This window comes from Sinohyriopsis cumingii, unplaced genomic scaffold (genome assembly GCF_028554795.1).
Source record: "Sinohyriopsis cumingii isolate HCF-2022 unplaced genomic scaffold, ASM2855479v2 utg001789l, whole genome shotgun sequence".
In the NCBI taxonomy this organism is placed as follows: domain Eukaryota; kingdom Metazoa; phylum Mollusca; class Bivalvia; order Unionida; family Unionidae; genus Sinohyriopsis; species Sinohyriopsis cumingii.
In genome coordinates, this window is record NW_028316053.1 from 145470 (window position 1) to 163160 (window position 17691).

General features: G+C 39.9%; 1 protein-coding gene across 2 annotated transcripts in view; it reads left to right on the forward strand.

Moving 5' to 3' along the window:
• Positions 1–17691, forward strand: part of LOC149771515 (malonate--CoA ligase ACSF3, mitochondrial-like) — a 58399-nt gene that overhangs the window by 30687 nt on the left and 10021 nt on the right. For both annotated transcript variants that reach the window (XM_089948359.1, XM_089948360.1), the window contains exons 5-7: positions 1012–1157; positions 4279–4398; positions 8398–8514. In XM_089948359.1, the coding sequence (XP_089804485.1) occupies positions 1012–1157; positions 4279–4398; positions 8398–8514 (383 nt within the window). The remainder of the gene's footprint in view (positions 1–1011; positions 1158–4278; positions 4399–8397; positions 8515–17691) is intronic.

Sequence of the window (17691 nt, forward strand, 5' to 3'; positions counted from 1 at the left end):
AGAAGCCATGGCAACATGAAGATTAAGAGTTTGCATCAAAGTTTCATTTGGCATAAAATAAGAAGTGTATATCCTAGAACAGTATGCAGGCATAAAGCAAGAAGTGTACATCCTAGAACAATATGCAGGCATAAAGCAAGAAGTGTACATCCTAGAACATTATGCAGGCATAAAGCAAGAAGTGTACATCCTAGAACAGTATGCAGGCATAAAGCAAGAAGTGTACATCCTAGAACAGTATGCAGGAATAAAATAAGAAGTGTACATCCTAGAACAGTATGCAGGCATAAAATAAGAAGTGTACATCCTAGAACAGTATGCAGGCATAAAATAAGAAGTGTACATTCTAGAACAGTATGCAGACATAAATCAAGAAGTGTACATCCTAGAACAGTATGCAGGCATAAAGCAAGAAGTGTACATCCTAGAACAGTATGCAGGCATAAAGCAAGAAGTGTACATCCTAGAACAGTATGCAGACATAAAGCAAGAAGTGTACATCCTAGAACAGTATGCAGGAATAAAGCAAGAAGTGTACATTCTAGAACAGTATGCAGACATAAAGCAAGAAGTGTACATCCTAGAACAGTATGCAGACATAAAATAAGTGTACATCCTAGAACAGTATGCAGGCATAAAATAAGAAGTGTACATCCTTGAACAGTATGCAGGCATTAAGTAAGAAGTGTACATCCTAGAAAGGTATGCAGGCATAAAATAAGAAGTGTACATCCTAGAACAGTATGCAGGCATTAAGTAAGAAGTGTACATCCTAGAAAGGTATGCAGGCATAAAATAAGAAGTGTACATCCTAGAACAGTATGCAGGCATAAAATAAGAAGTGTACATCCTAGAACAGTATGCAGGCATAAAGTAAGAAGTGTACATCCTAGAACAGGTTGCAGGCATAAAATAAGAAGTGTTCATCCTAGAACAGTATGCAGGCAAGCAATAAGGTCCCAAGGAAACCTTGTTCTACTAAAGGTATTCTTAAGCAATTTTTTTAAACAGATTAATGGTGAGTGGATCAGCAGCCTTACCTCAACCTATCATGGAGAAATGGATGAAACACACTGGTCATACACTGCTAGAGAGATATGGCATGACTGAGACTGGGATGGTTCTCACAAACCCACTACATGGAGAGAGAATACCAGGTACGTTTACATGAATTTGACACTTCAAGATTATATACAGATTATCGTCAATATTTAAGTTTTAATTTCCATTAGTTTTACATGATAAGATGCTTTAAACACCATTACATGAGTTCTACTATTTACTATAGTGGCTGAGTGGTCTAAGACACTTGTTTCTACTGATCACTCACACATCTCTCCTCTGCATGAGTTCAAGTCCCAGCTCAACCCACAGGGTATGTGAGAAACCTTGCCAGTAGCTTCCCTTGGTTTGGTGGTTCTTCCCAGATTCTTAATCCACCAAATATGCTGGCTGCCATGTATTGGTGGCTATCATGTGCTGAAAATTTTATAACCCTGCATCCAGAAGCAGTCGATGTTTAGGATTCTCTTTATTTCTTAATCTCTTTTCCTTGTTCAGGCTTAAACTTATACTACTTTATGTATGCATAGGTGCATCTTGGCATGAACATGTGTTGTACAAGAAAAATGTGTCACTGTAACCTCATTACAGTAACTGTGGTTTATTTAAAATAGGTTCAGAATTGTGTCTGGCCCAAATTCCAGTCCTTTTTCATCTGTTGCCACTAAACTTACATAAGGATACATCATGTGATGGAGCTATGTCATGCACTAAACTGGGTTGCTTTGACCTACTTTCCAGAATTGATTAAAATTTGTTTAAAAAAAATATATTCATCCTTTTTTGTTATTACTACTCCTATTGAGATAAATCTTACACTTTGTATAATACCTTTAAATGAACATATATCTGCACCTATTGTAAACTGAGTCACTGTGACCTAATGTCAGTGATTTATTAATAAATTGGTTGCAATTCTGGGCTGTGATATAAATACCTTTGGATATTCTGCCACACAAATTGAACTCTGGATGCATATTAGGATAAATGGGAGTTGCACACCAAATGTGAGATACCATGGCCAACATTCTAAAATTTATTAAGATTTGCTTAAACTGTGTGCTTATACTCTGTGTCTGGGCTGTAACTCTTATAAAACATAACCTATAATGATTGTGTACAATTTGGAATGAACACATATTTGCACCAAAACAGGGCACTGTGACCTGCTTCCCAGGATTTATTAAAAACTGGTTCAAAATCTTATGAGAATTGTAATAAAAGCTATAATTACTCAACATTTGTACATTATGTTGAGGGTAAACCTTTTGATGAAAACAGTCAATGCACCCAAACAGGATTTTTAACATTACTAGCAATGGTCTCTGTGGTGATTTTTTCACACCATTTAATCTGTTCCTACAAAATGTGCATTGTAGGTTGTTACAAAAATGGTCACAAACCAAGTAAGAGAAAGAAGCAAAACTAACAAGTTTTGTAAAACTTAACAAAGAATTTGATTATCATAGTCATAATTGAAAATGTGAGAAGAACTTAAAATATTATGATGTGAATCCAGAATAATCCTGTTAAAGTTTTATGAAAGTCCTAAATGAATGAAAAGTTATGCATAAATTTCAAAACTGGTTCTTCAAGAATCGTGCTGTTGTGAAGATGGCATCGTCCAGAACTCATTCAGATAATTCACAACAGTTCCAAAATAATATTATAGTCCACATAATGAGCACTTTTTATTTCCACTGAACAGTCCAAACAATAATTTTTTCTCGCAAATAATATCTAAGTACAACACAAAACATGTCTGCAGACTTACAACAGGTACACAGATTATGAGGATATGACTAAAATCGGAATGAACCTCATTGCTCAGTTCTCTCTTTATATACACCAAATATTACTACTCTTTTCACAATATACCCACATGACAGATCACACTTCATTTTGCACTGAACTTGCCTATTCATGTGGCCTGGCCCAACCAATGGGAAGTTACTGAATTCTTCTAGAAATGTCAAAACCCCCCATCAGCCAATGAGAAATGAATCTATAGGAGACATTAAGTCTTAATATTAAGATTATTATTAATAATTGTCAACACATACATACACATCTATTTATAGATTATATGTAATATTATGCTTTAACAGACTCAGGTCACGTATGCAAAATTTAACTAAAGATATTCTATACAATTTACCACCATGAATAGACACAACAAGGTGCATCTTGTAATTAAAATGTTTCACACACTAGAATTTGGTTGCTTTGATCAACTTTCTATGGGTTATTGCACACTACTTTTAAGATACAGTCTTATCTCTTGTCAGTTCCTTGTCAGTAACATCTTTAGCTAATGCTTTGAAGAACTTCAAAATGCAGATGTCATCTGAAGCAAAACAGTATCATTTGGAAGGGACTTCTGGACTCTTTCTCACCATCCAAAATAGAGGATAGATATTGTACCATCACTGCAATGATCATTTTTCTGTCCCATCCAGTTTTCTGTTAGAATATTCCTGTATCTTCCGACCACTTGACTAAAGCAATTAGTGATAGCTATGATTCCATGGAGTATATTGTGTTGCCTATGTTACAAATGGCAGTCATTTAGCAGTGTTTATTTTTTTAGTCTTTATAAGAAATAATGCCTTCATTTGATCTGTCTACCTACATGTATTCATAAATCTATCCAACATTTATCTACAGGTATATGCCTATCTATCGATCTACTTACCTTCTTACATTGCTACCTACCTACTACCTGATGATTTATCTTTAGGTTTTGGATTCACTCTTTCAGTCTGCCTCATTTGTATTACCTTAAAGACTTCTCCAGGGCGGGGCCTGTGAATTAAAACAAAATTTTGCCACAAGCAAATTCACTGAAAATCTTTTTTAGAATGGTTGTTTCTCATGAAAAAAAATGTCTTGAACAATTTTTAAAAAGAAATATTTCTTGTAAGGCATTTGATTAAAATTATGGGTTAATACTTCTTTCAGATATAAGATTGGCTTAAAACACCCCACAGGAGGAAAATATCTCAGAAATAGGTAAATCAGCAGAAAAGGTCTGCAGCAACCTATTTTTTGACCAGAAATGTTTGCTAAATGTGTATGCATAGAAATACCCTTTGCCATGTTAAAAAATAGTTGTAGTAAAGTGCAAACTTGGTGATTGACAGGCTGAGCCCTTGTTCTCTAAGCTTGACCCATCAGTAGTCATTCTTAGGTGCCTATTAGCTCTCTGTGTTTCAGGTGCAGTAGGAAATCCATTTCCAGGTGTTGAAGTATGTATTGGAAAGCCCAATGTATACAGTCCCACAGGTTATGACATCATCAACAGGGGAGACTCCAAACAGTCAAAAACTACTCCAGGTAACCATATATATATATATATATATATATATATATATATATATATATATATATATATATATATATATATATATATATATATATATATATATATATATATGATAGTAGACCATGTCATAGATTTTGACATTAGACCATGTCATAGGTGCTTATAGTAGACCATGTCATAGGTGCTGACATTAGACCATGTCATAGGTGCTGATAGTAGACCATGTCATAGATTTTGACATTAGACCATGTCATAGGTGCTGATAGTAGACCATGTCATAGATTTTGACATTAGACCATGTCATAGGTGCTTAGAGTAGACCATGTCATAGGTGCTGATATTAGACCACGTCATAGGTGCTGATAGTAGACCTTGTCATAGGTGCTGACATTAGACCATGTGATAGGTGCTGACAGTAGACTATGTCATAGGTGCTGACATTAGACCATGTCATAGGTGCTGATAGTAGACCATGTCATAGATTTTGACATTAGACCATGTCATAGGTGCTGATAGTAGACCATGTCATAGATTTTGACATTAGACCATGTCATAGGTGCTTAGAGTAGACCATGTCATAGGTGCTGACATTAGACCATGTCATAGGTGCTGATAGTAGACCATGTCATAGATTTTGACATTAGACCATGTCATAGGTGCTGATAGTAGACCATGTCATAGATTTTGACATTAGACCATGTCATAGGTGCTTAGAGTAGACCATGTCATAGGTGCTGACATTAGACCACGTCATAGGTGCTGATAGTAGACCTTGTCATAGGTGCTGACATTAGACCATGTGATAGGTGCTGACAGTAGACTATGTCATAGATGCTGACATTAGACCATGTCATAGGTGCTGATAGTAGACCATGTCATAGATTTTGACATTAGACCATGTCATAGGTGCTGATAGTAGACCATGTCATAGATTTTGACATTAGACCATGTCATAGGTGCTTAGAGTAGACCATGTCATAGGTGCTGACATTAGACCACGTCATAGGTGCTGATAGTAGACCTTGTCATAGGTGCTGACATTAGACCATGTGATAGGTGCTGACAGTAGACTATGTCATAGGTGCTGATAGTAGACCATGTCATAGGTGCTGGCATTCGACCATGTCATAGGTGCTGATAGTAGACCATGTGGTAGGTGCTGACATTAGACCATGTCATAGATGCTGACATTAGACCATGTTTGCGTACCATGTATATAACAAAGACAGACAATTAACATTTTTGTTTATCATACCAGCAGTTAATTCTCCTTTACTGATTGTTGCTTTCAATTTTCCCTGATTAAAATACGGTGAGTATAGAACATTTAAATAGTTCCAGCCATGCAATGAACAAATTTACTTGCCTTTATTGTTAAATGCAACCATGAAAACAAGGCATCATGTCAGAAAAGAGAATGGGGAATGGAAATTTACTTTGGCATGGGATTTCTTTCCTCAGATTAGTCTGTTTCCATTTATAATCAGCTTGATATCTGTTATGAATTACCATACGTTTTGGGACACTGTATGTGTTAGGACACCATAAATTAATTTTTAAAGTAACTTTTTATGCACCGTATGTTCTGAGACACATTGTCTTTTCAAGTTGTAAGTTGTGGGAGATCTTTTAAATCATTCAAAAATTACATATCAGAAAATACACTCTAACTGAAATTTTATTTAAAAAAATAAAAAACTGTACTTGAGAACTCTTTAATCCACTGCAGCATGATCTCATCAACACAACCCTTCTCATGCACACATACAGTCCATTCTTTCGGTGCATGAATATTTTTTTTATAGCTTTCTCATGTTGTGAAAAATCATCGTTAGAGGCAACACATCACCTGAAGTGGAAACTGCAAGGACTAAAGTCAGATTTTTAAAAATCTGCACCGTTCGTGCTAATTCTCACACTTCTAACCCCCATCTTACTGTCAGCCTGTTGAAACAATCAGTTTACTGCTTGCTGCCAGTTGTGTTTATTCACCACCTGGGCTTCTATTTGCTTGGCATCTGTAGTTATTATTAATACAAACAGGCATTGATGTTTGTGGGTAAATAGTATACTCAGCAATAACTTGCTTTAATGATACTTTTGTAACCCATGCTAGCGAAAAGATTGTCACTTGCACTCATGTGAATATATTTTCAAATAATGATTTTTATTTTCGAGATACTGTTATATAGTTGACCTGGATATAATTTAGTCTTGGTTATTTTGCACCTAACACTGTGTCATGCGTGAATGGCAGTTGTCTTCAAGTGATTGGTTGATTATTTCCCTCTCGTTTGCAATTTTGTTGGATCCATTTTTCAGTCAGATAACATATTCAAACCTTTGAGTAGAACCAAACACGATTTGTTTCTCAGTGTTCGTGTCCGTGAACAATGTGTCATGCATTATCAAACATAAATGATGCACTCTATAGTATGGAAGCCTACACTACATATGCAGAGTTTGTGGATATGTTTTATTCGTTAATGATCAGGATAAAAACAAAAAGGAATAAATTATTACAATATAAGGTTAGTTTTTTTCATTTTGTTATCAAATAAACATTTTCTTATTCTATTTTATTGCAACATGCAGTGGGTGTGTCTGCAAATTCCATACAAATTTATTTAGTTTCTTATATCTTGGGACATATGACCTAGATGAAAAAAGTTTCACCATAAGTTCTGGGACAGGGAAAAAAATAATTATTTTATCTTGTCCCAATATATACGGTAAATATGGTTTTAGCCCACTTTCTGTTTCTGAAACATTTACCTGACATTATTATAATCCACCTGAGAATTCTCACTGTAAAGATTCTTTTAATAAAATCCCATAACATTGTTAGTTTTCTTCACAAGATCACTGAGGAATGTTCACTGTGATTATTAAGCTCCACGCTTAACAAGATCTCAATCATTCTCTGGTCCAGATTTTCTCCTGAATCACTTTGTATTTTGCAAAGAATAGAAAAAGTTCTCTCTGTATCAGCACCAGAATATTGGAATGATAGTTGTAGCTGTTGTAGGGTTTAACACCATCTTTCAGCATACAATAGGCTATACATGGTGGCCAGTATTAATGGTGGAGGAAGAACCTGGGAAAACCCCGGAAAGAACCACCGACCCACAAGAAGCTACTGGCAAGCTTTGTCACATACCCACATTTGCCGAATCCGAGACTCAAACCCACGCAGACAGAGGTGAGATGGCAGTGATCTGTAACAGAGAGCGCTTTAGACCACTTGGCCACTCGGGGCCCCCTTGGAATGATAGGACAACTATTTTCAGCCAGCAAAGAAGTTCTAATATCAGTGTTCCTGTTGCTGGGATTGTAAGGTTGTTGACTGCTTATCTGATACTCCTCCACATTATCTTCATCCCATGGAGGAAGTTCCTGACTTATACTTGACATCTAATCTATTCCTGAGTCTCATCCTCAAGGGCTTCTTTCTCTTCATGGCTCAAATCCAAAAATATGCAGGCAGTTTTCACCACTGTAAATGAAAAAAAATAACGATTGATTTAGACTTTGAAATAAATTAAAAAGAGTGTTGTCTATTTATGCTGTTAAGAACAATTTATCCAAAAATAATGGTTTATATGGTGTATGATGGGTGATAAATAGTAGTGAATAAGATATCTTTTAACATATTTTTAACTACAGGTAAACCACCAATTTTCCGGCACCCTTAGTTCCAAAGTCTTGCTGGATTAACAGTTTTGCCCGGACCAACCGAGGTCACACATCGCCAGTATAGTGCAGTTTCATCTGCATTATGCACTTGCTCAGGATTTTTAGTTCTGGGCAAGAATGAAATCCATGAAAATTTTTATCTCATGAAAATTAGTGAAATTACACTACATATTTTAACTTGTCCAGGCAATGAGTTTATTTATTTAATAGTGTTTTCACAGTTATTTTATTATTTAATACATTTGTTAGGGACAGAATAATGTGGCATTGTTGTACATTGGACTGTAGTTGTTGGCATTATTTGTTAATTGCAGGCATGGAAAAGGAGAGTGGAGAGCTTTTGGTCAAGGGACCTAATGTTTTCAAAGAGTATTGGAAAAAAGCTGAAGCCACAAAGGCAGCCTTTACTCCGGATGGATGGTTTAAAACAGGTAAGGCCACAAATGCAGCATGGTTTAAACAGGTCTGTAAAGCCACAAAGCAACATGATTTGAAACAGGTCATTAAGATATACATGCCAGCAATTATGCTTTTGGTTCAATCATAATGCTTTTTTTTCCCCTAATTATATCTTATGATCAACTATATATGGATTATGCATTTTTGATACATTGAAAAATAAATATAGAGCAATAAAAGGTTGTGTTTGTCATTTTTATTATCATATATTTTATTCCATTCATATCAGACTGAGAATATTCTTGAAAAGATGACTGCTGGCATAGAATAGCATAAGAATGCTACATTAGATGTCCTAGACGTACTTATGGTTTCCTTATTTTCTGTTTGTAGTAACTGCATATAACAAATTTCCAAGAAAACAGATGGGTTTCTTCAGTATGAAACTTTGTCTCACAAATTCATTATATTGATAGGATAGTTAAGTAGAGAACCAGTCTATACTTTTAAACAAAATGGTGTCCAATCTTAACCAAAAACAAGCTTCATATGACTTTATATGACTGAAAATGTTAGAACAGCTGGATCTTTTCAAACTTCAAAACATGTCAGAAAAATAGAAGACTGGACAAAACAAGATCACTTTGCAAAGAAGAATATGAGAGTAATGTAATACAGCACTCAAGATGAGCACAAGATTGTCATGCTCATTGCAGAATTCATGACTTGATAATCAGTCTGCAAAAGTTACATATGTAGATTAGCTAAAGTGAGCACTGAATATAAATAATTTGTCAGTATGTTTTGTAATAGCATTCTGCTTCTAATCTACGTGTATTTTGCCCAGTTGTGACAAGAATTTTCAGAGGCTGCAGAACCAGATTAGTAGCAAATATAAATGTACATTGCCAAGAAATTAGAAAACATAAAACATGCTGAAAATATTTAAGGTAGGAAACATTATTGGGTCTTTAAGTTTGTTCTTGCAGTTGAAATAGGTGAGATTTAATAGCACTCTTGAATGAGATCACTTTGTCTTTGTGTCTAAGTTCAGTGGGCAATTCATTCCATGTTTCTGGGCCCTAATATGCAAACGAACGTTGTCTATATGACTTCGTTTTTATAGTGGGAATAATGAGTACACGATTGTCAGAAGAGGAGCATAAGTGTCTTGCTGGTGTGTACACATGGGTGAGGTCATATAGGTATGTTGGACTGGAGTCCGTCACTGAAACATAACACAGAGAACAAATTTTGTGTTTGATTCTGGATCGATTGGATAGTTGGTGTAGGGTACAGAGCAGGGGGAGGTGTGTTCTGATCATGGTACACTTAAGGATGATCCAAACACACCCCTGTGGAACACCACAACATAGATCAACTGGGCTGGAGTGTATCCTGTTTGCAGACACAATTTGTGTCCTGTTTACCAAGTAGGACCACATTAAGGCTGTATCATGAATGCCAAATACATGCTGGAGACGGTGAAGTAATATATCATGGTCTATTGTGTCACATGCTGCAGACAAATCAAGGAGGGCAAGGACTGTAATCTTTCCGCTATCCAAAGCAGAGAGAAGTTCATTAACTACTTTCAGAAGAGTAGTTTCAGTACTGTGGCAAGGGTGATATGCAGACTGTACATTACTAAAAAGACTGTTTGAATTCAGATGAGATACAAGTTGGGATAGAGCAACTTTTTCTAAGATTTTTTTATATGAATGGGAGATTAGAAACTGGGCAGTAGTTCTTTAAATCATTATAATCGAGTGTTGGTTTCTTCAGCAGAGGCTTTACAATGGAAATTTTGAAAAATGATGGGAATTCCCCGGATGAGAGAGAGGTATTAATAACATCAGTTAGTGAAGGCAATACAGGATCTAAGCACTCAAGCAACAGTGATTTTGGAATTGGATCAAGTTCACATGACTTTGGTGCACTCTTCATCATGATTGTTTGTACTAAATCTAGAGATAGGTTCAAATGCTGCTAAGAGTTATCGCTGAAATTCTGTAACGCAACTGTATGGTGGCAACGAGTCAATTGAAATTGTGTTTTCAAGCTTATCTCTAATGGTTTGTACTTTGTCATGGAAGAAATTTGCAAACAGGTCTGGAAGGTTGACTGAAGAGAAGGTCATTTTAAGTGGTGTACATTTGTTCCTCAACATTAGCTTGTTAGTAATCTCAAAGAGCTCTTTGCAGCTGGAACTTTCCATGATTTTAGTACTATAGTGGGCTGATTTTGCTGCATGGACTATGTTTGTGACGTTCTTCTTAGCATCTTCATAGATTTGCTTATGAATAGAGAGTCATGTGGAAAGCCAAAGCTTCTCATCTTTACGGCAGTCTCTTTTAGCAGTGCTGGTCCCTAACACTGCTATACCACGGAGAACACTTTTCAATTGATACTCTGTACTTGGTTGCTGGGACTTGTTTGTCGAGCAATGAATGCATGCAGTTATTGAGTTGTTCTGCTGTAGGAGGCAAGCAAGTTATTAGGTTTGTTTGGATGTCATGCATTAGTTTGGTTCTATTTATTATATGGAGGTTTCTCTTAGTAGCAAATAAAGGTGGAGAGTTATGGACTGATATATCAAGATGGCATATAATGCAGAGGTGATCTGATGCAAGTTCGTGGGATACCAGGGAGGACCGTAGAATATTATCATCAGGTCTATGAAGAATCCAGTCTAAAATGTGACCATGTTTATGGGTGGGTTGGTTAACTGACTGTTTGAGGTTGAAAACATGAATAGAATCTAGGACTTTTGATGTGTATGGGTTTCCAGGACAGTCAAAGTGAAAGTTGAAATCTCCAAGAATAATCAGGTTGTCACCTATCAAATTTCCTTACTCCAGGAGATTCGGAAACTGCTCCATAAAGAAAGATTCAGTCAGCTTGTTGTTTCTACTAGGAAGAGGGTGGTAGAGGCAGAAAAAATGGACTGACCTTTGTTCCAGTGTGAGTGTGGTTTGGACCAGTTCAAACAATGTGTGGTAGAAATTAAAGGTTATGGTGTGGTTAAGACATTTGATCATGGAGTTTATGATACATTTATTATGTCCCTTTATATTCCTTGGAGTGGATCAGTACAACACATCGATAAGGGAAAATGAAGGAAATACAGTATTTGTTCTTTAAAGACAGTTGTCCTTTATACTGAGATTAAACTATTAAGAGAAATTAAAAAAACAGTTTCTTAAACAATGTGCTGATAAACAGGTTTCAATATGATCAATGTGTTAAAATGTTACCTTTGTCTAAGTCCATACTTCTATTAAGTTTATTCCCCAATTTAAGAAAACTAAATATATCACCAAGATAATGTAGCTTAATAAAAATGTTGTTGTTGTTGTTGCTGTAGGGTTTAACGCCATTTTTCAGCACACAATAGGCTATACATGGCGGCCAGTATTAATGGTGGAAGAAGAACCCGGGAAATCCCGGAAAGAACCACTGACCCTCGAGAAGCTACTGGCAAGCTTTCTCACATACCCACATTGGCAGTAAAAATGTAAATATAACAATGCTTAAAAAACTGCACAATGTAAGTCAGCATCAGAGCTCATAAAGAAAGAGAATCTTAGCTTGAAAGAATTGGTTTCTGTGTTGAGGATGAGATGCTAAGAAAGATGCCAACTTTACAGATACTTGTGGGCTGTGCCAATGAGGCAAAACCGTACTGTTTTGGGGAACTTTACAGATACTTGTGGGCTGTGCCAATGAGGCAAAACCATACTGTCTGGGGGAACTTTACAGATACTTGTAGGCTGTGCCAATGAGGCAAAACCATACTGTTTGGGGGAACTTTACAGATACTTGTAGGCTGTGCCAATGAGGCAAAACCATACTGTTTGGGGGAACTTTACAGATACTTGTAGGCTGTGCCAATGAGGCAAAACCATACTGTTTTGGGGAACTTTACAGATACTTGTGGGCTGTGCCAATGAGGCAAAACCATACTGTTTGGGGGAACTTTACAGATACTTGTAGGCTGTGCCAATGAGGCAAAACCATACTGTTTGGGGGAACTTTACAGATACTTGTGGGCTGTGCCAATGAGGCAAAACCATACTGTTTGGGGGAACTTTACAGATACTTGTAGGCTGTGCCAATGAGGCAAAACCATACTGTTTGGGGGAACTTTACAGATACTTTTAGGCTGTGCCAATGAGGCAAAACCATACTGTTTGGGGGAACTTTACAGATACTTGTAGGCTGTGCCAATGAGGCAAAACCATACTGTTTGGGGGAACTTTACAGATACTTGTAGGCTGTGCCAATGAGGCAAAACCATACTGTTTGGGGGAACTTTACAGATATTTGTGGGCTGTGCCAATGAGGCAAAACCATACTGTTTGGGGGAACTTTACAGATATTTGTGGGCTGTGCCAATGAGGCAAAACCATACTGTTTGGGGGAACTTTACAGATACTTGTGGGCTGTGCCAATGAGGCAAAACCATACTGTTTGGGGGAACTTTACAGATACTTGTAGGCTGTGCCAATGAGGCAAAACCATACTGTTTGGGGGAACTTTACAGATATTTGTGGGCTGTGCCAATGAGGCAAAACCATACTGTTTGGGGGAACTTTACAGATACTTGTGGGCTGTGCCAATGAGGCAAAACCATACTGTTTGGGGGAACTTTACAGATACTTGTAGGCTGTGCCAATGAGGCAAAACCATACTGTTTGGGGGAACTTTACAGATACTTGTGGGCTGTGCCAATGAGGCAAAACCATACTGTTTGGGGGAACTTTACAGATACTTGTAGGCTGTGCCAATGAGGCAAAACCATACTGTTTGGGGGAACTTTACAGATACTTGTGGGCTGTGCCAATGAGGCAAAACCATACTGTTTGGGGGAACTTTACAGATACTTGTAGGCTGTGCCAATGAGGCAAAACCATACTGTTTGGGGGAACTTTACAGATACTTGTAGGCTGTGCCAATGAGGCAAAACCATACTGTTTGGGGGAACTTTACAGATACTTGTGGGCTGTGCCAATGAGGCAAAACCATACTGTTTGGGGGAACTTTACAGATACTTGTAGGCTGTGCCAATGAGGCAAAACCATACTGTTTGGGGGAACTTTACAGATACTTTTAGGCTGTGCCAATGAGGCAAAACCATACTGTTTGGGGGAACTTTACAGATACTTGTAGGCTGTGCCAATGAGGCAAAACCATACTGTTTGGGGGAACTTTACAGATACTTGTAGGCTGTGCCAATGAGGCAAAACCATACTGTTTGGGGGAACTTTACAGATATTTGTGGGCTGTGCCAATGAGGCAAAACCATACTGTTTGGGGGAACTTTACAGATATTTGTGGGCTGTGCCAATGAGGCAAAACCATACTGTTTGGGGGAACTTTACAGATACTTGTGGGCTGTGCCAATGAGGCAAAACCATACTGTTTGGGGGAACTTTACAGATACTTGTAGGCTGTGCCAATGAGGCAAAACCATACTGTTTGGGGGAACTTTACAGATATTTGTGGGCTGTGCCAATGAGGCAAAACCATACTGTTTGGGGGAACTTTACAGATACTTGTGGGCTGTGCCAATGAGGCAAAACCATACTGTTTGGGGGAACTTTACAGATACTTGTAGGCTGTGCCAATGAGGCAAAACCATACTGTTTGGGGGAACTTTACAGATACTTGTGGGCTGTGCCAATGAGGCAAAACCATACTGTTTGGGGGAACTTTACAGATACTTGTAGGCTGTGCCAATGAGGCAAAACCATACTGTTTGGGGGAACTTTACAGATACTTGTGGGCTGTGCCAATGAGGCAAAACCATACTGTTTGGGGGAACTTTACAGATACTTGTAGGCTGTGCCAATGAGGCAAAACCATACTGTTTGGGGGAACTTTACAGATACTTGTAGGCTGTGCCAATGAGGCAAAACCATACTGTTTGGGGGAACTTTACAGATACTTGTATTTATTGGATGCTGGATTTGAATACAGTTATTAGTACATTGATTGGATGTTGGATTTGAATGTAGTTATTACTACAATTATTGATGTTGGATTTAAATATAGTCAGTTATTAATACATTGGATGTTGGATTTGAATATAGTTATTATTACATTTATCGATGTTGGATTTGAATACAGTTATTAGTACATTGATTGGATGTTGGATTTGAATATAGTTATTACTACAATAATTGATGTTGGATTTGAATGTAGTCAGTTATTACTACATTGGATGTTGGATTTGAATATAGTTATTATTACATTTATTGATCTTGGATTTGAATAGGGTTATTACTACAATTATTGATCTTGAAGGTGAAGGCGGCCCACTGGCGCCTTAAAACCAGTTGCTTCGGGTAGATGGGACTCGTAAACCTTGGATGGTAGCTCATCTAGGAGAAGGAAAACTCCGATTCCAAACCTCTGCTGCCTTGTGGCTATACCCACTCATGGGAAAGGCTGAGGGAGTAAACCCCGACAGAAAATCCGGAGATGGAGTCCCTAAGGCGGTATGACATTGACTTCAACGTCATTCCGGCAACTCCTGCGACGCCGTTGGTGCCAAGCTGTATCGGCATTCGTCGTTCCCTTGGGCACACCAGCTGCGTGGAGAGGGGGGATCTGCTGCATGGGCAACAGCTGATTCTCCATACCACCCTGCCCAGGCTTCATAGCTCCACTGGAGAGGACACTCCAGCGTCGTCGTACGGCGTCGGCACAACACGAGAAGTAGCAGTTTACCGGTTCTAAGTCAAAGCTCGATTGGCGTAGAGCTTGGCGCCAGGGGTTACTTCTGACGGTGGGAGAGATCATCAGGTCTCACTGGACAGCTACCGCCCGCCTCAAGCTGGGCAGCCCCCAGTCAGTAAGGTGCTGCCCGCCATGGCCTGCCTGCTTCACTGGGTGCGTGGAGCTTAGAGAACCATCTCGACAAGTGGGCCACAAAACTCTGCACCAGGAAAGACTAAAAGAAGAAATAAACAGACTCCAACTCTTCGTTTTGCAACCTGGAACATCAGGACCATGTGTCCTGGATTGACCACTGACCTACAGCAGATCGACGATGCACGGAAGACTGCCGTCATTGACAGAGAACTCTCCCGACTGAACATCGACATTGCCTGCCTCCAGGAGACCCGACTGGCTGACAGCGGCACCATCAGGGAAGCCAATTACATATTCTTTTGGCAGGGGAAGCCCTTGGATGAACCTAGGCAGCATGGTGTAGGCTTTGCCGTCAAGAACACGCTAATCGCCTTCATTGAACCTCCATCATCAGGTACTGAGAGAATCCTTGCCCTCCGGCTGTCAACATCCTTAGGCCCGGTCAACATCTTCAGTGTGTACGCCCCAACCCTCTACTCCACCTACGAGGAGAAAGACAAGTTTTATGAGGCTCTGGATCAGGCAATATCCAGTATCCCCAACAATGAAAGCCTTTACTTACTAGGAGACTTCAATGCTAGAGTGGGAGCTGACCATGAGGCCTGGTCCACCTGTCTCGGTTTTTACGGAAGGGGCAAGATCAATGAGAATGGTCAGCGACTGCTGGAGATGTGCTGCTCCCACAGCCTATGTGTGACAAACACTTTCTTCAAATGCAAGGAGATCCACCAGGTGTCGTGGAGACACCCACGTTCACGCCACTGGCACCAGCTAGACCTCGTCATCACCAGGTGTGCAGAACTGGCCAGTGTCCTCCTTACCCACAGCTACCACAGTGCCGATTGTGACACGGACCATTCCCTGGTGGCCAGCAAGGTGCGAATATTACCCAAGAAGCTGCACCACGCCAAGAAGAAGGGTCACCCACGTATCAACACCTACTGTGCAAGCAACCCAGAGAAAACACAGCAGTTCATCAGCAAACTGAAGGAAGCCCTCACCAAAGTGACACCTGATGACACCATTGATTCCAAGTGGTCCCATATCCGTGACTCTGTGTACAAATCAGCCATCACAGCTTACGGGAAGAGGGAGCGAAAGAATGTCGACTGGTATGAGGCAAACTGGGAGGAGATGGAGCCCGTGACTGAGGCAAAGAGGAAAGCCCTTCTGGCATACAAGGCTGCACCTAGCCCCAGAACACTACAAGCCCTCAGGATTGCAAGGAATAACGCCCAGAAGACCGCCCGCCGCTGTGCCAACACCTACTGGCTGAACCTTTGCAACAGTATACAGACAGCTGCTGACACCGGGGATACAAGAGGAATGTATGAGGGTATCAAAAAAGCGACAGGCCCCCCCAGCTACAAGACCGCCCCCCTCAAGTCCAAGACGGGCGAAGTCATCACAGACCAGGGGAAACAACTGCAGCGATGGGTTGAGCACTATCTTGAGTTATATGCAACCCAAAACAATGTCACTGGAACTGCCCTGGACGCCATTCCAGACCTGCCTGTCATGGAGGAGCTAGACACACAGCCCACCCTGGAAGAGCTCGGAAAAGCCATCGATTGCCTTGCCTGTGGGAAGGCTCCTGGAAGCGACGGCATTCCGCCTGAAGTCCTCAAGAGCGGAAAACCAGCACTGCTCCAGCCCCTACACACACTCCTCTGCCTTTGCTGGGAACAGGGATACATCCCACAGGACATGCGTGATGCCAACATCGTCACTTTGTACAAAAACAAAGGAGACCGTAGCGACTGCAACAACTATCGGGGCATCTCCCTCCTCAGCATCGTCGGAAAGGCCTTCGCCCGTGTTGCCTTGGCACGCTTGCAGATCCTAGCCTCCCGCGTCTACCCAGAATCCCAGTGTGGATTTCGAGCCGGCAGGTCAACTGTAGACATGATCTTCTCACTACGTCAGCTGCAGGAGAAGTGTCGCGAGCAGCGGATGCCCCTCTACATTGCCTTCATAGACCTGACGAAGGCGTTTGACATGGTTAGTCGGAGTGGACTCTTCAGACTCCTGCAGAAGATCGGCTGCCCCCCACGTCTGCTTGCTGTCATTATGTCGTTCCACGAGAACATGCACAGCACAGTGTGCTTCAATGGCGCAACATCTGAAGCATTCCCAGTCGTTAGCGGAGTCAAACAAGGCTGTGTCCTTGCACCGACGCTCTTTGCCATCTTCTTCTCCATGCTTCTCCAGTACGCATTCAAGGACTGCAGCGAGGGAGTGTACATCCATACCAGGGCTGACGGCAAGCTGTTCAACATCGCCTGTCTCCGTGCTAAGACTAAAGTCACAGAGGTACTCATCCGTGAATT